The sequence below is a fragment of the Falco biarmicus genome, chromosome 7 (assembly GCF_023638135.1).
Source record: "Falco biarmicus isolate bFalBia1 chromosome 7, bFalBia1.pri, whole genome shotgun sequence".
Taxonomy (NCBI): Eukaryota; Metazoa; Chordata; class Aves; order Falconiformes; family Falconidae; genus Falco; species Falco biarmicus.
In genome coordinates, this window is record NC_079294.1 from 46,108,719 (window position 1) to 46,134,768 (window position 26,050).

The window sequence follows — 26,050 nt, forward strand, 5'->3', positions numbered from 1 at the left end:
CACTGTTTTTGCTTTTAATTTTGTTTTGCTTGTTTTGGGTTTTTTTGCTTTTAATTTGCTGAGTAATTAATGTTCTATTCACAATTCAGCTTTCAAAGAACACTAAAGCAGATGCAATGGTCAAGGATCTCTATGTTGAGAATGCACAACTGCTGAAGGCTTTGGAGATGACAGAACAGCGGCAGAAAACTGCTGAAAGGAAAAACTATTTACTAGAAGAAAAAATTGCCAACCTCAATAGAATAGTAAAGAACCTGGCATCCCCATCATTTAATTCAGCATCCGAGATAAGGTCATAGCAAAGCCATTAAATATGCCACAGACCCATGCACTTTACTGAAATGTTAATATTTCAGCTTTTCACTGTGTTGCCTTTTTGTACTGATGAATTTTAGTTAACAGGTGCCTCCAAGGAGAGGACAGAGCTAAATCCCAAACTGGACACTGCCAAAAGAAGAATTTTGTTTATTCCCAAACTATTTTTCTGCTAAGTTTTGCCTAAAAGTAATCTTCACTGTGTAAAAAAAGACGTATGTTTTTCTAGGTTAACTTATTTTGATACTTTGGTTTTAATTTAAAGTATAAATTCTGAATTTACTGTACTGAATCGATTATTCCTATCTAGATTGAAGCCAAGGTCTAATGCAAACTTACCTTACTGAATTCAAAACTTCAAAATATTTTTGGCTTTCTGGAATACTTCATGGTCCAAACCTAGTAATATTGATAGGTCAGTCTTCAACACTAGCAGTGTAATTGCTATTGAAAGCAAGACTTTCCTGATACGGTCTGTGTCCTGCAAACTGGTTGTGGTTTCTGTAAAGCAATATGCTCCACTTGATGCATTAGGCTTCTGGGTTATTCTTCATGGCTGTTTCTCTTCAGAGCTCAGAAAAAAGATTTTCTTAAAAATACATAAATAGACCACTGCCTCCAACTAAGTGTAACAGTATTTCATCTGAAGAAGTTTCCCTGATGGCAAATAGAGACTACTACTTTTTTTTTTTTTTTAAAGCTGTGCTGCCAGACAACTTAAAAATTATAGAGGCCTTAATTATTTTGTGTGTAGAAATGTTATATAAGGAAGAGTCACTGAACAGAAGTGAAATGTGAATTCTGTTTATGTAATTTGTAAATTCAGTAAAGCAGTGGAGTTTATTAAACAACTGGTAGAAGAATGAAGAGGGGGACTTGAATGATTTTGTGAAATCCTGTCATTAGGCCTCACAAACATGGACCTTTGTCATTAGTGCAGTGTTCGTTTTGACCCAAGTGATAATTTGGAAAGGCTTTTGTAGTAGTAGATCCTAGTACAGAATCTAAGTTTGTAATTAATTGTGAAGAAACATATTCAATGTGAATATGAAGTACTCAGGGAGTAATAGCCTAAATTAGCTTCCTTCAACATTGTACATGTGGAGATTCATGTCAATTGGTGAAGATAAATATGCATTAGGAAAAGCAGGATAAACCAAATCATATTTGGATGAATATTACCTTAGTACTCCTAGACCAACATGCAGAAGTGCTGTAGTCATGAAGGTTGAACAGCTTCAAGGTTGGTAATGACAGGCGGTACCTCCTACTTAAGCAGTCGATGCAGCTGGGGAAATGCAAGCTTTCTGCAACACCTTCAAGACTGAGAGGGTTCCGACACAAAAGCAGTTGAATAAGACTTTGCATGCTGAAATGCTTGTATATAAACTATTAGTGCAAATAGTCTAAATGCCCTGCCACTGCCTTGCCTCCATCAGACCAGTAAGATACATTCGAACAATGTAAATAAAACTGGTGAAAGGGGCCGTACTGGCAGTACTTGAAACTGGGGCTCCTTAAATATGCATGAATTGAAAACACAGAGGAAGATGGTGAGATATTTTGTCTCCAAGGCTGCTAGCAAGGTGGCAATTCTGACAGCATTTGCAATGAGCCAAAAGTCCCCCAGAAACTGGGATAATACTGCCTACAAGCTGTGGAGTAACCTACAGGAAAAGACTTTCACGCAGTACTGATTAGCATGTGGCTGTAGGGGATGCTATCTATGTCTACGTGGTTACTTAGTGACTTTGGAGGGTTGAGGGACTAGACATACAGGGTATGACCTCCTCTCCTCCTCTCTCATTGCTTTATGCAAGCAACATAGTGGAAATGGAAATAAAATCACCTAAGAACAACATGTTGGAGTACCACAAAGTCCTTATAAATTATTTCACTGCTATTCTAAATGCCTATACTGGGTATTTTTCTAAGTAATCTCAAATTCAGGGATTTACATACCCTGTTTTTCAGAGACTGCAAAATTTTTTCCACAAATTTGAAATGTGTCAAATTGACGAACTGCATTGATGTAAATCAGAGCTTTTAAAAATCTGAAGTAGGGAGATCTTGTTTCTTTTAGTATGAATCAGTAAATGTTATCAGTTATAATAAACCTCTATGTGTGGGCACTGGGGCTGTGTGTTCGCAATACGGTAACTGAACACACCCTAAAACCATGTCTATGTTACAGAAATCAGCAGTTTCAAAATACTTCCAGGAAACAATGTAAATGAGGTTCAGATGAACAGTATTTGGAAAAATATTACTAGCTAGCACATTTTAATACTACTTCGTATCTTGAACTAGGTTTACTGCCAATGCTCCATCCGTGACCAAAGTTTGAACACTGAACAGAAAGAATGAGTACTTCACTTAAACTATTGTGCAATTTCATCACTCAGTTTTAAAGGCTAGACTACTTAAATAGTTCTTTTAATCTCCTGCTAGTTACCAGGCTGTTGTAAACCAAACATACAGACATTTCTAGAGCTCAGTACCAAAAAGGGAGCCCAGATGTTGGAACAAAAGGGAGAAACAGAGAAAAGGGACTTTGACTTCTCTCTTTCTCACCCTTCTCCTACCTTGCTCTACTTTTCTTTCACTCTTAGCTTCAGAAAACTAACCTAACCACAGGAAAGAGTAGGAGGAAAAGGAGGAAAATGTTTGGGAAATGTTTTTAGACAAAACTCCAATTTCACTGGAATATTTGTGTGAATTAATTCTCAGAAGTGCCTTTTGTAATTACATATTCCAGAACCTTTCCGTACTGTACTGTTTTTGTTGCTACAGGACAATTCAGGACAATCCCTTCGCAAATGGGGGGAACACAGAGAAAGGTAATGCTGCTTACAAACGAGTGTCGTGTTGCTTATTGGTTCATTGTGTCAGCTCAGAAGAGAAGCAGCTAGTTTTACAAAGTCTAGGCTACTGAAAATAAGCATATAAACGTGTAAGTTATTAAGCATTAGTGGTCTTTTGTGCATGAATGTGTCTCCTATGCAGTACAGGCATTTTAAAGATACCAAAGTATTTAATGCTATTGTACCAGTCGAAAGTCACTGGATTTCTAGGCCTCATTCATACAACAGGTCTTGCCAATTAAGGTAATAACTACTTTATTACCAGAAGGTGTTTTAAATGTTTTCAGCCCTTGCTTTATGAATCACTGTGAAAATAAAGGCACATAGATATCTCTGGTTGGGAGTTCTGGAAGAGACCCAAAGTTAAATTTGTGTGTATTAAATTCACACAGTTGAAGAGCTAATTGTCAATTTAGAATTATTTAAAAGTGTACATTGCTGCACATTCTCCAATTACCACTTTAAATACAAGGAAAATGGAATTCTTTGAATTCTGATTGGGAAAAAAAATATTGCAGTATTTGATTTTTAGCCAGATTGTATGTAAGATAGAGCAGGGAACAGTCTGGATCTGGAGTAAAATCCTTTTGTTTACTTTTAGCAAATGACATCACTGTCTCTCAGGTTTTCCATCATTTACCTGTTAAGTCTCCCGTCTGGTGTCAGATGCTGTCACTTCATGACACAAGACTGCTGTATAAATGAAAAAAATTGTTTATTTTTTTCTATTGAGTTTGTTTTGTTCTGGTGTAGTATGTTGTCCTTACAACATCATGTAAAACTGAAAGATGAACCAACTTACACGTTATTTATAATGAATGTAAAAGAAAAAAAAAATAAATTACTGTATGATCCCTAGTGGCATCTTTGTTTTTCATTCGGCATGGAAGTATTTCAGTATCTTCCCACGGAAGGTGTAGGTGCTTCAAGTATCATCTGCAAATTCATCAAATGCATCCACAAAGCTATAATTATGACAGCTTGGCAGCTACTAAAAGTTGTTTCTAACATTATTAAAGTCAAAATGGATTGAAATGTAAAAACCTGACAGGCAGCAAACACACAGCTTGTTTTCAAGCACACCCCACCCTCAACCGAAGAGTAAGTATTTTTAAGCTTTGTACGGGAATACCGAGGGCTTCTCGGCGTGTGCCTTTCCTGCTTAACTTCGAGAACTCTGCGGGCAGGGGGCGGGTCCCGGCGGGGAGCACAGGGCCCACCGCCGCCCCTCACCGAGCCCCTCCGGGGCCCGACCCTCCGCTGCCAGCGAGGCGGCGGTGCCGTCCCGGACCCCAGCCTAGCCGGGTGCGGGGGCCCGCTGCCCCCGCGGGGAGAGGCAGCCGCCCGGCCCCTGAGGCGAGGCGCGGCGCGGCCCTCCCGCCTTCCCGCCTAACGGCCCTGCGCCTTGCGCCCTCCCCGCCGCGCGGGGGCGCTGTGACAGCGCGCGCCCGCCCCTTGCCTGCCCCGCGGCCTTCCCCGGAGGGCGGAGGCCGCGTTCCCACAAGCCCCCGCGCGCCGGCCCCGCTGCCTCCCCTCAGCGCTGGGCGCCCGCCGCCCCGGGCGCGGCCGTGCGGGCGCGGAGCAGCCGCCGCCGCGCCTGAGGGGGCCGGGGCGGCCGGGCCCTGCCCTGCGGAGCGGGGAGCGGCGCCGGGCATGCGGGCGGTGGGAGCGGACCGGGAGGTGGGATGCTGTCGCGGAAGAAGACGCGGACGGAGCTCTCCAAGCCGGGCGAGGTGCAGGGCAAGTACGTGAAGAAGGAGACCAGCCCTCTGCTCCGCAGTGAGTTTCGGGGACGGGCTCGGCGGGCCGGGGGACGGGCCGAGGGTGCCAAGCCCGAGGCCTGCGGGGGGCCGCGGCCTTTGTGTGCTGCGGCTGTGGTGCGGCGGGCCCCGGGGGCCTTGGCGGCTGCGGGCGTTCCCTGCGGGGCGGTTGGCGGGCGGGGGGGGGCATTTCTGTTGTGAGACCTGGGAGCCGGTGGAGGGAGGCTCAGCCTGGAAGGGAGGGGAAACTTAACAGGGAGCCCTGTGCGTAGTGTACTGCCAGGTGCTGACGGTAAACAAACTTGCTTGTTTTATTACTTTTCTCAGCAGCGGTTGCTCAGTTTCAGCAGGTCAGGGGTTAAGGTGGTCCCCGGACAGGTACCGTTCAGGGGAACAGAACAGAGCATCTCTCTCTTTCCAGAAGTCAGTGGTTGTTTTCCCGATGTAAGCTGTGTGCACTGCCAAAAGGTGTGTGCTTGGAAGATGAGATAACTGTATGAGACGGTTGCTTAAAATCCCTGCAGAAGCAACTGCTCCAGTTCTTAACCATGAATCAACGTGATGAAGTCACCGCTATGTCCCTTGGATGCACTGATCTTTGCGTGGTTAACCTGACACTAATGCCACAGCCCTGGTTGCACTAGGACTGTACGCAATGCTAGCAAATACACGCTGAATGTGTGCTTAGGTTTCTTCTTGTTAATCGTTGAGAACAACCTGAGACAAATGCGTTATGCTATAATTGCAGGATTAGCTTGGAGATCACAACCAGAGAACTTTGCTGGCAGGAGCAGGTATGCAGCATTCCTGGAAGTACTTGCTGCATGAACAGCTGGTTCTACAGTCAACAGGCAAAATCATTTAGTAGTTTGATTGAATTGAATTAGGCCTTAAAAAAAAAAAATCAAGGTTTTTTTTCATATTAAGCTGTAGGCCTGTCTAAGGGGTTAACACCTTTTACACATATATGCTGTTCGCTGTGATGTGATGACCGACTATAGCATGGCAGCTTTGCAGCGATCATTATAAGTTTACTAATGACACATTATTTTCACCCTAAGTAATAAGAGTTTATTAATAAAAAGTTACTAATAATAGACATAACTTCCTTCTAAATGAAAGTCATAATTGCGTTAGCTCACCTGGAGGGAAGCTACTGACTTACATCACGTTGAAGGCAGTAGTAGGGAGAGGATTAACGTATCCCTTACTGGAGGGACGCACTGAAACAGTATGAATAGGCATCAGTGCTGGTATGCAAAAAACTCCCCTTGGGTGAAGGAGAAAGTGCATAACTTCATGATAATTTGAGAATGTGTGCAGAGTGACAGCGCTTTGCTGGCTGAGCTTTGTGATTAGTGGGGAAAGTATGAATTCTGTTCCTGATTCTGTCATGGATTCCTGTGAGCGTGGCGAATTAACATCTTCGATTGTTCTGAGTTTGTAAGGACAGCGGTCCCAATGAAGTGGTAGAGTAGTAGCCAGGATACTTGGATTTTCTTGACTCTTCTAGTAGAGAGATACAAAGCCTAGCAGAGGTGCCCACAGTAAAGTGTGGGTGGTTTGGGTTTTTTTTTTGTTCATGTGGTTTTTGATGGGGTTTGGGTTGGTTTGTTTGTTTATTGTAGATGCAGCCATACTGGCAGAACTGTGCTGTTTTGGCAAGTTTGTTGCTGGTGGAGGGTGGTTTCTGTTGCACCAGTACAAACTGCAGCGTTACCATTATACTTGTATTTGCATTAGAGGTGACTTAAACGGATTCTAGCCATTGAATTTCCTGAATTCCATGGTGTAAAATCAGTATTGTGGCTAGCCAAATAATTTATGTGTAAGTATAGCCGAAGTTCTTACTTCTCTTTTATGCTATATATCAGATCTAATGCCTTCATTTATCCGTCACGGTCCAACCATTCCAAGACGAACTGATATCTGTCCTCCTGACTCGACTTCTTCTGCCTATGCTGCTGGTGGAGATGGAATTGTTTCCAGAAACCAGAGTTTTCTTCGAACACCAGTGCAGAGGCCACCTCATGAAATAATGAGACGTGAAAGCAACAGACTCTCTGCACTTTCCTATCTTGCAAGAAGTTTAGCTGATGTCCCTAGGGAATATGGCTCTTCCTCCCAGTCCTTTTTAACAGAAGCCAATTCTGTTTTGGAAAATGGAGATGCTGGTGCCCGTTGTTACTACTATGATCATTTTTATGATGCCCAGAGGAGACGTCAGTTAAATGATCGCGTTCATGAGGACTACAGGTATTACGAACACAACAGTGATCTCTTCCAGAGGATGTCACAGAACCATGGAAGGCACACTTCAGGTAAGTATTAGTTGTTGCTTTTTTAAAAACATCTTTTTTATAAGACTTCAGGTGCAGAGGTATATCTGGATGATCAGGGTCATGTTTTTAGGAGTTACACAGTGTAGGACAGAGCTTCTTTCTAATGACGTTTCTGTGATCTCAGTACACTGTGTGTTCACATTTCTTAGAATTAAGAATCTGATCACATATATTCAGAAAGGAAAAATATACTTAAACCAGGATTTATTTATTAAGTGAATGGGGTGAGGTTGAGCAAGTAGGTTTTTTAATGCCAAACATACATGCAACTCCTCTATGCAAGGTGAATGAGTTGCTCTAGCTAGCAAAGCATTTTATTCATGAAGAGACATTACTCTTCTCATGATGTAGGGAATAAGCAGCAGCTCTAAGTTATAACATTGCCATTTTAGTTTATTATTATTGTTGTTGTTATATTTTAACTATCGTAGTGTTGTTATTTAATTTTACTGTGTTAATTTGACCTCAATTAAATTAATTTTATAAATAGTCAGAGAGGAATGACTGCTTGGTGTAATTAGCAAATTGATGTATAGTTAGTGTGCAAATTGACTTCTTAGTCCTTGACTATTTTTTTTGTCTTCTAGCTTCTAATATTGTTTGTAAATATGCCTATTTCCCCCCTCAGTTTCGCTGGAACTTTTTTTTCTAAAGGAAGAACAACATAAAAGAGAGGAATCCATTAAATACTACTTTTTTTGAAATATTTGATTCTGTTGGTGATAACACCAAAGAATAGTTCTTTGGTGCAATGTGCCTTGGTGTAATAAAAAGTCTGGGATTACAGTATTGGCCATAGATAGCTGACCTTAAAAGTAATAAATTTGGCTGTGTTCAAGCAGTGAGTATTTTTGTAGTGTATATATATATTTAAAAGTATATATATATATACTCAAGGAGGAGTTCAAAACAAACGTTTCAGACCTGTTAATAATGTACCTTCAATATGAAATATGTTGTTAGTTCATCATTACTTGTAATCTATAAACAAAATAGTAAGTAAGTAGTCTCTAGTAAAATAAATCTCCTATCTAGAAAAATAAATTTGCTAGAACGTCAACATTTAAGGCTGCTGACCTTGCGTATGGAATTATAACCTGCCAGTGCTTTGTGGGTTTTTTATTACACAAACATTTCAATGAAAAGTGATAGAAGAGTAATGCTAGTGTTAACTGCTGTCAGCCAATAAATTATGAAAATACTAAGTTTTAAGAATTGCTGCTTTAATCCTCATTTACTTTGCTAATTCAATACATCTGATCTACCTAGATTTTGCATGAAAGCCCTCCATCTCTGTCAGTTGTTGTTCACCCTGCAGTCATTAAACGTTTACCTGGTCCAGATAATGAGGACTTGTTAGTGTGTGCTTGGATAGTGGAGGGAGGAGAGGCAGGAGGGGAGTATTTCATAAACCAACCCATCAATTTAACATTCAAAAGTACTGTGTGTGCTGAGGAAGACTTCAAGAAATGGTACTGCTGCTGTGTTGAATTGAAACTTTAAGTGGAAATGGAGCTCTAGCTGTTAGCTTGAAAGTGGATTTAAATCTAGTAAATTTTTGAACAAGCTGAAAGTAGGGCTTTACAGTCCTATTCTTCTCAATTGTAGCAACATGGATTTCTTTCTAAAAAGACTTTTTCTGCACACACACCCACACCCATTTGTCTACATGCCCCCTTAGCCACTGGAAATCACAAAGGAGCTGCTGATGTTTGTTTGGTCTTTGTCATTCCCTCTCCTGTTTTTACATTGAATAGTTTGAACAAATTCTACACATTTTGTAATGGGCATGTATTCAATCTCATGCATTTGTAGGGAGAGACAAAAAAAGGTGAACCTTTTGTATGCCAAAGTGTCTTCCTTTTCCTCTTAAGTTTTTTTTCTTTCATCTCTGCATGGAATATGAACTCTTAAATTCCTCTTTCAGTTTCACTGCAGTAAGAATATTGACCTATGACCTTAATTTTCGTACATCTTTTCAAGAATTGCTGTTAATTTTTCTGAGTAAAAGAATTAAATGGCCAAAAGTAGGAAAGCATTAGAATTTCTAACTTCCTTCATCTCACCATTAAACATCTTTTTATTGAACCATCCATTGTTTTCAAATCTACAGTGTTTTCCTTGAGCTACACCAATCTTCCTGTAATTTCTAGTTCCTTTTGTCCTGTGTTTCCAGAGGACTGAGGCAGGCCTTTTATTTTCATTGTCTTTGTCTAAATTACTTTTTCCTTACACATCTCCATTGTTGTTTCTAAATGTTTCACCTAATCAGAATTGTTCATAGAGTTAATTGACACAATTGCCTAATACCTACATTTCAACATACAAGCTTGTTTATTAGCTAGAATCTGCAAATGCTGCTTTCTGCCCTTTTCCTCCTCTCCCACCCTCCCTCAGTAGGTCCCTGCAGTCAGTTCTCTTATGGTTTGATTGCTACAGAAATGTTGCCCAATGAACACAAGATATGCTTGCAGTTGGTGAGTGATACTTCATTTAGCATTGGTTACAACAGATGACTTTTGAGAAGCAGTGGTCTGCAAGTGAAGAGGTGCATGTGAATTTCAGCTGTCGTTCAAAATCAAGATTCTCCTCTTTAAAATTTGGAGAGGAGTTCAAAACTTGTTCTTACTGACATCTTCATATTCAAAGTCCCATGATTTTTCTCGACAGTTGATGTTGACAGCATTAATATGTTCTTTCATAGGCATTTCTCCTTGAAGTCATGATTCCTCTCTTGGTGTGATTCAACTCTACCGTGTCCTTTTCTTTCGTTAGATTTGTTTTTAATTAGCAGTCTAGTGCTGTCAGTTTTCCTGAAAAATGTCTTCAGTTCAGAATTTTCCTAGTTTTGTATGTTTAGCTACCTCTGTGGCATTTCTTGAAAATTTATTTTTAGTGTCCAATTTCAAACTTAATTCTAAGAGACTTTACCTGTCTTTCCTCGACATTTCTTTCCTCTCTTCTAGGTTAAAGGTTTGGGGAGGTCTGTGGTTGAAGTTATATCTACAGTATAGATTGGAACTAACTTGTAACCAAGACCTCAGAGTTATTTGTACCTGTTTGAGCGGTAAGCTAAAAAATTCTTATGTGTATATGAAAATTGCTGAGATTAAAGTCACAGTGTAAAAGGACTTTCTGGTGGTGGACTGTAAGCGGTTGACTGTGGCAGTGACAGAGGAGAAAAACAATTAGTCCTGTGAACAGAGAATCCAGTGCACTTTAATGAAAGTAGGTTCATCTTGTGTTGAATTGTACCCCTTAAAAACTGCAAACTGGTATTCGTGTTTAATACAAGAGCAAAATAAATGCATACAAATTATTAAATTAAACCTATTTAGAGCTAAAGTAGAAGGGCTTGTCTTTTTAGGTGTGTACACTTTACTAATTTTTAAACAAAGGGCAGTTCCTGCCCTTTTCTTCTTTTGTGCTGATGTTGCAGTAATTTCTTTGTAGCAGACATTTGGAGGCTTTCAAAATCCTTCCTGTCACTTCCTATTTGTGAAATTAGGCTTACTTGGAATGCCGCGTTCCCTCTGACAAACAAGGTACTGATGCTCAGAAGTACCTTTGGATGCTTTGGAATGGGTTAGGAAGGCCTAGAACCTGCAGACCTAGCTAAACAGGATAGTTATTGCAACTTTTTTGGTATTTTATTATTACTTACTCCCTTAAAATTAAACAGTTTGTTCATCTTCTCTGTTATTCATCCTGGTTTGATGAGGGGAAGGGAGAGGATTTTGGCATCCTGGAAAAAGGCTCTCAAGACAATTGACCTAATGAAAGACAATATTAAGGCCTTTTGGTTGGCTGGATTTGTTCTTCAACACTTTGAAATTTGGTTGGAGCTAGTTGTGGGGAGTTCATAGGCTCTCAAACTTCTCTGCCTACGTCAGCACTGTATATAATAAATGAAGTGAGGCTTTTCTCTTCATTGTTTTTACTCTTTTCCCTTTATGCTGGTCTGCTCTGGTGATTTTCTCCTGTGCTTTCTACCAGGCAGACAGAAGAACTGCCCTTTGCTCACCTGGAAACCTTTCTCTTAAGAACTTGGATTTCTTTCCAGGCAGAGTGCCTTTACAATAAAACCCCTTCATTGGGGTGTGAAAGCACTTAACACGTTATCACTTAGTTTTCTTTGTTCCACACTAATGGAACAAACCAAACAGAACTTCCTTGATTGACAAAGATACTACATATTTTGCATGTCTGTGATGTTATTACCTTAAGGTACATTTTAAGAGAAGAATGTTAAATGAAGGAAGTTTTTGTACCAATACATTATAATGCACTGGAATGTGGTGCTCAAAGTTAGTTTGAGTTCTGGCATTAGGACATCCTATTCTTAAAGGTGTTTAGAGAGTAAGACTGAATATGGGGCCTGGCCTTAAAATTCTGGGTATTTTAAATCTGGTTAATACTGGTAATAAGTGGTTGCTGTTCCTTTGCACTTTTTTCGAAGTGTAAAGAACATACTCTTAAGCCAGCAGACTGCATTGAGCAGGATTTTCTTTTGCTTTGGAACAGCATGGAATGCCTCTTGGCCTGATTGGCAATTAATTCAAGACCTTAAACTGAAGATCCTATGTTTTGCAAGAGAAGGAAGAAGCAAAGCCACAGATCATGTTCAGTATTGATGTTCCTTAAAAGCAACAGCTGAACCAAAAAATACCCCAAACATATACCGTTATGAAACAGAATTAACAAATGAGACTAAACAAGTTCTAAAGAAGAAACGTGAAAAGGATTTACAATTGCATATGTTTAAATTCATTGTTGACCATTCTTGGCATTTGATAGTGCCACTTGGGAGGTTATAAAGAACTGTGCTCATCCTTAAGCAGAGAGGAGGAGACTTTTTACATTTGGAAAAAGCAAATAATTTAAACAACTGTGTTCCTTGAGAAAACAGGAAGGAGAATTTCTGTCTTGTCATAGATAAAACAGCATGTGAGCAAGAATACCCTGCATAGTTAGAGCAAACTGGTTTGACTAGGCTGTTTTTGCTTGTCCTATAGGAGAGATAATATCCTCCATCAACAGGAAAATCGCAGGTTTTACGCTTGATGTTCTGATAAAAATGGTTCAGGTTTTAAGTTTGTGGTTTTTTCTGTAGATAGTTTGCATGGTGCTATGTAAATTTGGTACCTGTGACTCAGGGAATATCCTTGATGTGTGCTGTAAAATCCTATATGAAGCTTTGGGCTGCTATGAACATGCTTTAGGGCCAAACCCTTACCTGAAATTTAAATGCAGCAGAATATTGTACTTGGGCAATATGACACAGAAAAGGTAGTGTTCACAATGGATGGGTTTAGGCTGTATTGTAACTTTCTTTTTTGGTTTATACTTTGGAAAAGATCACATATGAATTTACTCTTCCGAGCATTGTTCAGTCTTATTAATGATACTTACAGGTGTATGTATATGAAAGTCAGTTTTCATCCTATTGCTCAAAATCACAGCAGGAGCTATTTCTCTTACATGTGTATCCACTCTCCCTTGAAGGAAGCATCTGCTGAGTTTTATAAGGAAAACCAATACGTGATTTCTTTTGATCTGTGGTAACCCCAGTTGTATAAACAAATGTCTAAATTGTACTAATGTTGATTTGAATGCCATAGTGGGTTGGTGGTTGTAGGAAGCTGAGTATTACCCAACAGCTTCCAGCATACGGAATGTTTCAATATGATCTGCAATTTTAAGGAGAAAATTAAGAGACTATACGTGATAGTCTACAACCTGTAGTATTTGTGACTGTCAGTTTATAAATCTGGGCTTTGATTTCATAATTAGAGTCTGCTAGTTGTAGAGGCTTGGAACAGTGTGCAGAACTGGTAAGTGATACAGCTGTGTAAGTTTATCTTAACAGTATGGCTCTGCTGCTTCATCTATGAATTCAAAATGGCAACAGGAATATATAATGTATTTGTGGTCTGGTATTATTTTTGTTCTATGCATCTTGGAAATAAATAAAGAAATAAACTGGCATTGGGAGAAGCCACTTAGCTAGGATTAAATGGCTGCGCAAACGCAGAACTGGCAGTGTTACCTTTCCGTTGGGTGCAGCATTGCTTTTTAGCCTGCTTTCTAGATGATTTCTCTGTGTAATCTAGATTTTGGTTTCCCTCATTACCCAAGTCCATCTCCCAGTTTTCTCAGGCTTTTGTATGAAGAGATGGATAGACATTGTGTCAAGAGAACTGCTGCTGTAAATGGCTTGTGCAACTTTTAATACCAACTTGCAAAGGTTTGAAGGCATTAACCTTTACCCCAAGGACTGTATATGTATGTATTTGCTGCTGGAATCATGCTACAAGTTAAGAAGGAGGAACTGTAACAGAAATACAGACACATGCTAGTTTTAACAATAAACAAAAATATGCTTATGCCTTTGTGAAAATTCTTTCCCCCAGTTAAGTTTCTGTGTTCAGATTTTCTGGTAGTGGTGATTTAATAGTCACTATTTATACGTACATGAAATTACAACACAGTAGTCTAGTTTATTGGAGAAAATACTGAATTTGTTTATCTGAAGTGCAGTATTCTCAAGAAGTTTAAATGTTTTGTCATTGGAATGAAAGCAACCAGTGACATAAGTGTAGCTAGAGGCTGAAATAGTTTCCCTGCCCCAGTACTGCTAAAGGTCAGGAAGCCTCCAGGATGTTTCTTCTCACTAGGAGTAATGGTCTAGGTTGCTTAATCCTAATGAGAGGTGGGGGCTGTCATGTGGACACAACCATCCACTTTATAGGTATAAATAGGTAGCACATAGGTAAGTACTGTACAGGAGGAAATCCTTTTAAGGCTGAATAGTTCAGAACATGACGGGCTAGAAAAAGATTTGTAGATGAGCACAAAAGGTTTAAGGAACAGTACTCTGGAGGAAGCTTGAGATGATTTTTTTAAATTTATTTTTTTATTCAGTTACTTTGGAGCCTTCCCATTACTTTATCGTTGATGACTACTGTCTTGTATTAGAATAACAGCTCTCCTGTTTTTAGTCTGTTGTTTAATATGTAAACTAATGCTTAAAATACTTTATATCCCCTGGCTGGCTTGTTGTATTGTGTAAGTGTTGTTGAAAAGGACTGTTGCCTTTGTCAGCAACCAGAATATGAAACTGCTGAGAAATACTGAAATAGCAGCAAAATTGTTGTATTACTGTTGTCTTTTTGAGTCAATGACCATACCTGAAACCTCTTGTTTTTAATAGTATGCTTTAGATGAGGTAGACTCTGCCTTTCCCTTCCCCTCTCTCCAAAAATGGTCACACAAAAATGATATTTCTGATAAACAGAAGGAAAAGGTGTATTCCTCAGGCAGTAAATGTGGCGCTTGTGATGGAGTCACTTTCTGACTTCTAAGAAAGTGGAAAAAGTGGCCCCCATACCCCTTCTTCTGGCTACTGGAAGCAGTAACACCCAAACTCTGATGAATACTGTGATTGAATAGATGCATTTGTGAGATGGGAAGATAATTTGAATTTCTTTCTGAAGGCCATTTAACTGTAGAACTGTGAGTAACTGAAGGTAACTACTTAAAAGGATTTTAAAGAGAGTTGAATTTGGACCACCGCATCCAGTAGGTAATAGGCTTCCAAGGAATGGAAGGAGACCTACAAAATAGTTAATGTCACTTGTTTTTTGTGGTTGGGGTTTGGGGGGTTTATTGTTTTGGGGTTTGAGGTGGGTTTTTTTAGTTTTCTGTAATTATTATGGCTTTTATTTCAACTAGCTTCCAAAGTATCCATAGTATGTAGAGGGAAGGAAAAGGTGAAATTGGAATTATGGTTCTTCAGTACATCTCTCAGCATCTGTCATGCGAATTTTTAAAATGTGAAAACTGTGTGTATGTTTCAACAAATCACATTTTTAAATTCTAGTGAATAATCTCTTAAGCCAGCTATTCAGTGGTAAATCCTAACTGTGCTCTGTTTCCAGGACAGAGGTGGGAACTCAGTCAATTACTGATCCTGTCAGCTCTCCTACTGCCAATACACCTAACCTAGGCTTTAGTTCTCTTGCTGGAGAAACCCGTCTGCTAGTGCAGCCCACATCATCAGGAAAAGCTGGAAATTACATTTTTTTACACGTGCCTCTTCAGCATTGTAAAGCATAGGTGCTCGCATTTAGAGAAGAGCAAGATGTAGACAAGCAGACATTCAGCCTACTAGACAACAGAACTTCCTTCTGAGATCTGTGGGAGGGAGGAAGAGGGTGGTGGGGATGTGGAGAAGAGATGAGATGATTTTGTGGCTCGCTCCAAACAAGAAGTCTTGTCTGGTTTGCATTCAGAAGGCCTGACTGTCCCACCCAGCAGTGCACGTAAGCGAGTTAGTCTAACAAGCGTGGGTAGTTTTAGGAAAGAAGACATAGCAACATCGACTTCAGCGTGAGCAGGATGACTGTGTTCAGCAAAGGGTTGGTGCAGGATCCTGTGTGGATCCAGCTTTTCTGTTTTCTCTTGTTACTGATGACACTTTTTGGCCGTGGTTACACGCACTGCAGTAGTGATGGTCAGTGCGGCATAGTGCCAGCCTTTCTCGTCCATCCTCTCTTTACCTGGTCCTCTTACTGTTGTTGACTGGTATATCTGAAAGGCTTTGGTGGTATTCAGCAATTTTTCTAGATAGTTGTAATTTCTGACTGTAACTAGAAAAAGAAATAGCTGTAGGTTTTTTGTAGATAAATGGTTTTGATGCAGCTGTAATAGCATATTAACAGAAGCTGTCATTTCTGTAAAGCTTTTAACATTTGTAATCTTACACCAGCCCTCTCTGCTCAGCAACTTGAGACAGTAACACTTCATCCCTGTTCTGTATGCTAATACATGTCTCTAATCAAAAAAGCAAGGATGCTCTAACTGTCAGTAAATGAAGCTGTCTATTGAATCTGGAGTTGGACGAGAGCAAAACAAGTGAGGCTTAAAAGGGAATATCTGTTTTGACTTGATGGCGCTTTTTTACTAACGTACAAGTGCATATGCCATAAATGCCACAGTATTGTTCAAAGTTCGTAGAGCGCCTCGTGGTGTGGGGGGAAGTTGACTTCGTACATAATGTTGGCTTTGGGTATTACCAGTTTAGCTAAATGTTGCTTTCCCTTTTTTCAGGCATCGGTAGAGTTGCTGCTACATCTCTAGGAAACTTAACAAATCATAGTTCTGAAGATTTACCTCTTCCTCCTGGCTGGTCAGTGGACTGGACTATTAGAGGAAGGAAATACTATATAGATCACAACACTAATACAACTCACTGGAGCCATCCACTCGAACGTGAGGGGCTGCCTCCAGGATGGGAGAGAGTTGAGTCAGCAGCATTTGGAGTGTATTATGTAGATCACATCAATAAAACAGCTCAATATAAACATCCTTGTGCTCCCAGGTAAGATATCCACCTTCTCTTCTGTGACTGATTTTTTCTTAATCCAGTTCAACTTTTTAAACTGTTTTTGCCTCCTATATAACGTGCCAAAAACTTTGTATTTTTAGGAGTAAGCTTTACTTTGACCTAAGATTTGCAGAAGAAGTTGTAATTGTTGGGGTTTTGTCTCATCTTACTGTCTTAAGTTTAGAAGCAGGGTATTGTTCCTAACTCACTAAAACAAAGCAGGTTCTCATCAACTGTCAGTAAAACAACAGAGTTGCTGTGAACAGAATTGATTTGTAGACTGAAAAGAAACCTGATCTGATGTTCCCAGTGACTGTCTGAGTAAATACATGTACCATCTGAAACATGAATTAAGTCTTGTCTAGAATGAAAATTGGTATTTTAGCTACTTGTAATTTAAAGGTAAAGTAAGACTAGTATACACCAAATCTAACGGTTAATTTCTGCTACTCAGTCTACTTTGCTGTTACCCAGGAAGGGAAAGTTGTTTAATGTGTGGCAGAAAAAGTAAACACAGGAGGATATCCTTTGTAATAAATGGAATAACTCTTATCAGCTGCTGCCTGAATGTATTTGTTCTAACATACTAAATGGTGGGTTATTTGGCTGAATCAATACTTTCCTTCTTAGTATTTTAAGAACAGATAGCATTTTTTATTCTGCTTTAATGTCCCCGTAGCAGAAACTAGGTGAATAGGTCTGAGGTGAATTTTACAGCGTGCTAACAGATAGCTACAACACTTAAGGGTTGTGATCAGAGTGAAGCACAAAAATAGCAACAGAAAATTGCTCTCAGTATAGGCCTGCCAAGGCAACACTACATGCGTGGTTGCATCGTCAGCCTTTGCGCCTATTAATCTGTGTATTAATGTTAACAATTTAATAATATCAGTATGTCTAACTTACTGCATGGAGATTACAGACTTTGTCTTCCTTTGTACAGTGTTCCCCGTTACGACCAGCCTCCCCCAGTGACTTACCAGCCTCAGCAAGCTGAGAGAAGCCAGCCTCTCCTTGTCCCTGCAAACCCCTACCACACAGCAGAGATTCCAGACTGGCTGCAGGTCTATGCCAGGGCCCCTGTAAAGTGAGCTTGCTTTTTTTTTTTTGTCCCCCCCCCTCTGCATTTTGCACTATGAATACATGGCTTAGAAGGAAAACAAATGAATTTTGATGACTGAAAGTAGAACTCTAGCTGGTATTTATTTCTTAATTGTATAGAAACTGTTGCTGACAGCATGCAAGGAAATTATACCAAGTGTTCATTGCATTAGTTTGCTTTGTATTAGGCATTGCACAAAATCATCACAGTACTTCTTGCAGTTTGTGACGTGCAGGTTGAGGATGTGGTTTACTTTCAGTGTATTTGTGAGAATGGTACCATATGCTTATAAAATATGTGAAATACTTCCAGGGTGTTAGCTCTTTAATGTATATCTTACTGCTTTTTTAAAAAGACACACAAATTCTCCTTCACAATTAATATGCAGACTGAAATGTATATTTCTATTAAGAACTTGAATTAAAAAAACCAACCTAAACGGTAGTAAAAAGTCATTTTTTTGAAGAAACAATGCTATAGGAACAGGGAGTCTCCTTCGAGAAAAGATTTGAGTCAACATAATGAAACATTACATTTTTCTAATGGGTGCAGTTCTGCAGAATAGTAACACTAAATAGAAAAGCAGTAAAAAATGGAGATGTGTTTTGATAATTATGAAATAATGTACTTATGATAAGGAGAACATGGAGAAACAAGTGTACAGGCAAACAAGCAGGTCAGTCTGTACTTGCAAATTCAGGCTGTATGTGATGTTCAGTGACTTCCACTAAAAAAAAAACCATCTAGTAACTATAATTTGAATGGGGTTTATTACTTCTTGTGGCTACTGGGCTCGCCAGCAGCCTATAAAAATTTAAATTGGCCTAAAATCCACCAGGACATTTAGGCAACAGGGACATACTAAGTTCCTGTAACCTATGGGAGGACTTGTTTCCTAGAAATACTTTTGGGTTCTGGCTGCAGCTGCATTTCTTTATTTAGGTCTTTGGCTCATCCAGACAATGTCATTTGAAATATTTCAGCCTGTGTTGTATGAACTCCTGTTGGTACTTCTCTTGAAACTTGAGAAACAAATTTAAGGCAATTTAAACAATTTATCAGGAATTTCTTTGTATCTAGTAGGCTGAGCCAAATTAAAACAAAAACCAAAACAAAAAACACATTTTACTCATTCAAGCTGTTTGAACAGAATTTACATTGTTCAGAGGGATCAAAAATGATGTATTTTCCAGTATCCTCCTTTTAGGTTTCTGTCACAGTAATGCTGGGGGTAATAGGAATATTGTCGTAATTCTCAAATGCTTCTGTGAGGAAGTAAATTCTGGTTTATGCTACTATTATATTGGACAAGTGAAGAAGAGTGGTAGCAGCTGGCTTAGTATCACCTCATCTTCAGGGCTTCTTAAGGAACAATTGGTAAATAATTTTCACAGTTATTAATACCAGGATCACTTGTACATTTTCAATATAATTTTAATAATAAACCTCTGTTGCCAAAACAACTCCCTTAAAGCTTGAGAAAAACATCCAGTAATGCTTGTAAGTTCTTCGGTAGTATTGTCCAAAAGCTGAGTATGAGAACTGTATCAATGTCCTCCCATGTTCTGGTGCAAAAATGAAAGTGATTGGGCAGAATGCTTTCATCATAGTAGTAGTAGTAGAGGAGTACCTTATGCAATCTGCTGTTTGAAGTTTGCTGTAAAAATATGTTGCTTATCAGTACAGTTTTGCACTGAAATCATTATGGTGTATTTTGTTACGATTTCTTACTTACCCCTGATGCTGTAGCTTGATTTAGCTGACTAAAGGCCAGTTGTTTTGTTGAGAAAAGTAGGTGGTGATAGCAAATATAGATAATGTTAGCTTTTGTTTTGAAGAGTTTCTCTAAAGGATAATAATTCTGGCCACTGGAAAAGTCTAATTGAGAGTTTTGTAGGTACTAGCCATAATGCTTCCCTATTAATGAAAAATGGTTCAAACTGTTCTGGTAGAAAAGAAGATAATTTGGCTCGCTACCCAGTGAAGAGCCTTTGATGTCTAGTTAATGTCTTGAAGTAACAATTTCCAGTGTCAAGGTATTTGTGATACTTTGAAGTATCCTTTTCCCCTCTCTCCTGGCAGCGGGCAAGGTTTGTTTTGAGAGTGTAAGTGTAGCTGTCAGAATCTCAGCACAGTGGAGTCAAGACTCCTTTGCTAGGCTCTAAAATCCAATGTTTCTCCACCTTCCAAGTCACGTAGACCGGTCTGGGAAGTGTTTCCACAGAATGCCAGACAGCACATACGGGACTGCAAGGGTGCAGACCAAAAATGCCTGCCTTGTATGAGAGACCGTGGTTGATTCTTCCCCTGACTCTTTTTGAGCAAGAATCTGAAGCCAGGACTTTCTTCTCTCAGCCCTAACCAGTAGGCTGTAAATACTTGGGGCAGGTCAGTGTCTCCTGAGCTGCAAGCGTCCTGTTTTATATTAAATACTTGCTTCGTGCTGGGAGGAGCACTGGAGACTGGGTATTCCAGCTGCATGTTCTGTCTGGTGAGCTCCTGCTTTCTTACGCAGGAGGGAAGGCTTTGTGCTCTGCAGGAATTCTGTAATAATGTGCTTTTTCCTTTTGATTTCTGGCTCTGTGACTAGTTGCCCTTCTTAAAAACGCCTGGGGAGTCTAGGTCAGGTACTGGTACTCCATGCCCTGTTTCTCTGTGCATCTCTGTGGTTGGGCATTCCTAGACTTACAGTCTTTTGGATTTGAATGAGTCCATTCCCACTGAGGCGCTGCCGATGGCTTAATCTTTAATTAGACTTCTTCCATTCAACACTGCTCTTAGCAGGTGAAATGAAACTCACACTGAAAAGTAATCCTGATGTGCTGCTTTTCTTGAGAAACTATCAGCGCTGACAGCTTCAAAGAGCTAAGGAACCACCAAGGGTTTAGCAATCTGTGGTGATGCTTTAAAAAAAAAAAAAAGCTGCAGGCCCCGAAAAACCTGCAAACATGTTATTGCATGTGATGGAGCTTTGTTTTCTTTCCTGCTTGTATTGCCACCTGAGTAAGAAACAGTCCTTCCACTGGGAATCGGCCTTGCTGCAGAATGTCTTTTAATAAACGCCATTAACCCAGAACATTTGAAAGGACACATCAGCACAGGGCAAGCCAGGGGAAATCCTGCTGTAATTGAATTCGGTTCATGAGGAGTGGGAAGGGAGCAGAGATGGAAAGGTGGCGTTCACATCAACTCAGGAATCGAGTGCACTTGTACTTGGCAAACCTTCAAAAGCAGCAGCTTGCAGTCTTGCCGCTCTTTGGAGTTTGATCTCCGCATTGACATACAGATGCAATTTGGGGTTTTTTGGGGAAAAGTGATTTTAGCAGTGCAACCCTGTCAAAACTTGGGATAACATCAATATAGCAGCTGTTATTTAGGAAGTTTGTAGAAGCTGTGGTTATTTAATTTCTTAAAATTCCTCAAAAGCATCTTTGGTAGTCATCTGCACATCTTGGTGCTTCTCTGATGCATACAGCCTTCTGAGTATATCCTTTCAATATGTAGTGCAGTTTATTTGCATGGATGTACTGATATTTTGGCTTTAGCCTCCATTCAAGTGAATATATTTTCTCATGTAATTCACCTGGCTCAACTAATTCTGTCTATTCCATGAGTTTCTTCTATTCCTTTAATAACTATAGTAGTCACCTTCCTATTTCCAATTTAAGAAAATTAGATTGCAAATGAATTGTGTATGTTTAGAAGTACTAGGGAAAAGCAGGAGGTGGGGGGTATTGCAGTGACGATGTCACAATATCAAGGCCTTCCTTATCAAAATAAAGCAGCATCAAAATGTCTGTTGTAGAGCAAGACTTGGATCAAACAAAATCAAGATTAAAACCAGGTTGGGGAATTGGGATTTCCTCACCTTTCTTAGGAAATTCTGTATTGTTTCCCAGAGCCATCCAGGCCCATGCCAGGACACTGGGTGCTGCTCAGGTCCCCTTCCCAGGCGCAGCATGAACACTCCTGCTCTTTTTGGGGTGATACTCTTGAAATTCTCTCACACAAGTCTGTCCAAGAATAGGTAGGCTCAGGTTAGCCCAGATCCTCACTAACAAGACCTGTGCGTACAGTTGCATCATGCAACTGATCTTAAAGATCTTTTCCAACCTAGATGATTCGATGGGTCTGTCTTAGAGGCATGGTTTAGTGGTGGCCATGGCACTGGTGGGTTAATGGCTGGACTTGATGATCTTAAAGGTCTTTTCCAACCTAGATGATTCTATGGGTCTGTTCTATGAGCCTGTGATACTACACGTTGTTTCTGCATCCCTTGTTCCTGGTGAGCCTTGGGAAGCATGTCTGCTCCTGAACCAGGCAGGTCTCTTCATGGCTGCTAGCTCGTGTCACCCTGCCAGACTTCTCCAGTTATCACGCGGAGGTGGAAAGCAACCATCAAAGAGAGAAGCCTGTTTATTTGAAGCCCAGGTTATGTACCCAGCTCTCTGAAGTCCTTGTACTACTTTAAGCATATGCGGGTGGGTCTGCACTGTGGGCTGCTAATGCTTGACTGATGTGCTGACCGACACGAGCCAGATCCCAGTCGGTGATCATTTGGGCTTGGGAGCCTGGACTGATGTCTGGGGAGGTGCTCACCAAACCAGCTGTCTTGCTGTTGGCCCAAAGTCTTGGGGTTTTCCTGAATTATTTCAATTAGCACCTCCTTGAAGAACATCCTAAACGTCAGTGTCTCCTGCTTAATACTGTCCTGCAGCTGTTCCCCCACAGAGTGTGGTGGTAGTACTGGACATCTGGCCATGAGCCAGAGACCTGTAGAATTACCATGAGTTTGTTGAAAAACTTTGTTAGAAACACTTTTTTTTTTTTTTTCCCCTCCTAGGATCTCTTGAAACCTTCTTGAAACTTTTCCTCTACTACTGGCACAAAAAGTCGTCCATTAAAAACAAAGTAATGGGAAAAAATGCTTGCTTTCTTGAATACTTTGGATAGCTTACGTATAAAGATAAATATTATTAAATATAGGAAATGTTGAACCATGTGTTTGGTATAAAAGATTGTCAGCACTAGCTTTGAAGAATTTGTGGCCTGAAAGCGAGTCACTGACTAACGTACGATTGAACAGACATGCGTTATGAAACTGGACTCCATCTGAGCAGCTATCTGTTCCCTGAGAGTGCCAGTTCTGATTGTGAAAATGACTTGCAGGAGAAATGGCATAGCCTTGATGAGCCACAAGAGTGGTTTGGCAGTTATGACATAAAATGCAGCCTTCGGGAAGCTTTTTCAGCTCTTGCTAGAGAGACAAGGGAGGCTTGAAGAGGCTGATCTCACATGAAGTTTGTACCTGGCCAGCCGCAGCAGCTGGGATAGCCCAAAAGTGTGAACATAGGGTTATGTTTACGTGTTTTGGAAACTGAAAAAAGTTTGGAGTATAAACAGCAATTCAGAATTGCTCCATATTAAAAAGTAAAAATAAAAAAACCCAGCACTGACAGTGTTGCAGATTTATTAAGAAAAGCAGAGCTGAATGTTGGGCAGGCGAGCAGAAGACCTACCCAACAAAACATGAGATGTACTTTGCCAGCAACTCTTTAACCTGGGAGTGTTGGCGTCAGTGATGCTCCAGCAGCTTTCCTTGTTCGTTGTTTTTCCCACCTTATGGATTGACATCGCACTTCTGCTTCTGTTTGCGGTTTGTTTTAATGTGCTCCCCCCTGCTGCCATGGAGGGAGGTGAGCGTGGCTTCCCAAAGCCCATCTGTGCACAGCCCCCTTCGTGCACCGGGTGGTAGTTTCTTTGTGAGCTTTCGCATCCTGCCCCACTGATGGGCGTCCGCTTCCCTTATCAAGGAAAAAGTGTTGACAGTGTGGATGGTGCTTTGGTGACCCGAGCTGTTACACTTCCCCTTGCTCAGCCAGCCACTCCTGGTAACTGGTGGAAGCTGGAGGAAATACAACAGTAATTGGGTGACTTCCCTGATTCCAAGCTGAGCTTGTTTCCATCTTGCGTGGGGAGCTAGGTTAGATGTTCCTGAAGGAGTTCAGGGTGGCACTGGTGTGCTTCGGGGCCTCGGCACGTGTCTCGTGTCCCACATCCACAGCAGCTCTTTTTTTTGTTTCCTTTCCCATATGGGAAGTAAGAACACGGTTGTTTTCTAGCTGTTTGTGCTTGTGTCACGCCCTTGACACCCCCCTGCTCCCCCCAGCCCACAGATCGCTGCTGATAGCAACTAGCAGTTAGGACATCCCTTACTGGTGTGAGTACTCGCAGCCATTAATTACAGCCTAATTGGACTTGCCCCCTCCCTCAGTCCGCACCAACATCTAACACCCCCTTTTGTGGTCCTGCAGGGTCCTTCGTGACCCACAGTTAGAGACACACTGCCCTAGGTTATTGCTGCTAACTGAGAGTGTTAGGGCTAGAGGAAGAATGCTGTGAAAACAAGAATGCGTGAGGGAAGGCTGGCAGTATTCTGCCTGCTGGGAAGCACCTGCTGGGGAGTATTAGGGCAAGCTGTTGAAATAATGCATTTTTTTTCTGTGTTACTCCAAGTTTTAAAGGTGTTTTGCTGCAAAAACTTGGAGGCTGGTTGTGAATGTAGGTGCTGTTTCAATGCTTCCAAAATGCGTGTTTTGTATTGGTTTATTGTAACTGGTTAATAGGGTCTTTAGTTGGAGTTTATCTGCGTATGAGGAGTGATTCTGCAGTTCAGCTGTAAGTGACATTTCTCCAACTTGCTTTGAGACGTGCTCCCTGTCTTTTGGTGTAAATACCTTCTTTATGCACGTAAAACATGCTAATGCAGCTTGCTAGAAATCTGATCGGGGGCTGTATACAACTGTGAGGCCAGTTTTTAAGAAAAAGCAGAAAACGCTGTGTATTTGCTTGCAGCGGCATGTAGATAATCATCTTTTCTATCAAAACAGATACGATCACATTCTGAAGTGGGAGCTCTTCCAGCTGGCGGACCTGGACACGTACCAGGGAATGCTGAAGCTGCTCTTCATGAAAGAACTGGAACGGATTGTGAAGCTGTACGAAGCGTACAGGCAGGCCCTCCTCACCGAGCTGGAGCATCGCAAGCAGAGGCAGCAGTGGTATGCCCAGCAGCACGGCAAGAATCTTTAAGCTAACAACTCTATTAAAAAGACTTCTATGAGGACACTAAGAGCTTTAAGTTTTTCACACTTAAAACTATGAAAAAATGCTGTTGTTGAAAAGGCAGCTTATTTTTGTTAATGTTGCACCTTTGTTATTATCCTCTTGAATATTTTTCTACATCTGTTAAGTGTTGTTTATAAAAATGAAAAATGTTTGTTAATCTTTTTCCATACAAGAACTAGTTTATTATTCTGAAAACTAGCGCGGATTTAATCAGACACTTGATCCTGGTATCTTTTTTTCTAGCAGTCAGCTGTATTATTAAGAAGCTGACTATATATATTTTTAAAGGGCAAGAGATGCAACTATATGAAATAAAGTCCTGGATTTAAAACATTGTTAAAATCCAAATGAGTATTTCAGTGCGTTTCCCTCGGGATTTTGTATCCCTCTCCTGAGAGAGGTCTGCTCTTTGTTTACAGCTTTAATGTACAGAAGGCTGCTCCTGTTCCTTTTCAGTAACACCCAGTGCTGTAGCCAGGCAGAAGCAAATTTCATCAGTCTAAACAGAGGGCTTCGGGAAAGTGGCATCTGAGTTGCCTTTTTACTTTAACGCATTACTACTTTAGATTTACTACTCATTTTCACAGAAATTAGAGGGAAAATACTTGGACTTTCTTAAAGATCAAAATCTCTAAGCAAACTTTTCACAGGTTTTGAAATCCTAGGTAAACTGCATTTTATAAAACATGGCCCAGCGAAAGTAATAGTGTTGTCTAACCAGCTTGCCAACCAGCTGTACCACGCCACAGAAAAAATCAGGGATGTGACAACTACTACTTTCTTTTTTAAATGAGCTTTTGTCTTATATTAAAAGCTTCCTTACCTGGGGAAAATTTTTTAAATTGTACAGTCATCCTCTCCAATATTTTCATTTGGTTCATTGATTGTCCTGAAATGTTATTTATGGATTCTTTTTAGTGCAATAAACATTGTTGCAGACAAAAACACATTTCTTGTAAATCCTGTTAATTCAATAAAAATGTTTTTGTTCAGTGAATGAAGGGTCATCTGACTGATTATTTTTTTTTTTTTTTTTTTTTTTTTGCCTTGTAGAACATCAAATCAAATGTTCTTGTAACCAGTAAAAAGATCCAAGCAGGGATGGTGACACTCGGTAGCTGCGTTCTCTGAACACCCACGTGGTTCAGATG

At 40.4% G+C, this 26,050-nt stretch overlaps 2 protein-coding genes across 7 annotated transcripts in view; both read left to right on the forward strand.

Annotated features, from left to right (window-relative positions):
* NIN (ninein) overlaps nt 1-4,037 on the forward strand; it is a 65,538-nt gene extending 61,501 nt beyond the window's left edge. For all 6 annotated transcript variants that reach the window (XM_056346542.1, XM_056346541.1, XM_056346543.1 and 3 more), the window contains one exon: nt 90-4,037. In XM_056346542.1, coding sequence (XP_056202517.1) covers nt 90-299 — 210 coding nt within the window. In that variant the 3' untranslated portion in view covers nt 300-4,037. The remainder of the gene's footprint in view (nt 1-89) is intronic.
* Nucleotides 4,038-4,673: 636 nt separating this feature from the next.
* On the forward strand, nt 4,674-25,896 carry SAV1 (salvador family WW domain containing protein 1). Its single transcript, XM_056345674.1, has 5 exons — nt 4,674-4,958; nt 6,814-7,260; nt 16,393-16,663; nt 17,613-17,756; nt 24,662-25,896. Exons 1-5 carry the CDS (start codon nt 4,865-4,867, stop codon nt 24,861-24,863), a joined length of 1,158 nt encoding a protein of 385 aa, XP_056201649.1. The 5' UTR covers nt 4,674-4,864; the 3' UTR covers nt 24,864-25,896.
* Nucleotides 25,897-26,050: the final 154 nt, after the last annotated feature.

Excerpts from the sequence above, each read along its gene's own strand:
- SAV1 (XM_056345674.1), top strand. The coding sequence starts at position 4,865 with ATGCTGTCGCGGAAGAAGACGCGGACGGAGCTCTCCAAGCCGGGCGAG. Across the intron at positions 4,959-6,813 it reads GACCAGCCCTCTGCTCCGCA|ATCTAATGCCTTCATTTATC; the intron begins GTGAGTTTCGGG and ends GCTATATATCAG. Across the intron at positions 17,757-24,661 it reads TATGCCAGGGCCCCTGTAAA|ATACGATCACATTCTGAAGT; the intron begins GTGAGCTTGCTT and ends CTATCAAAACAG.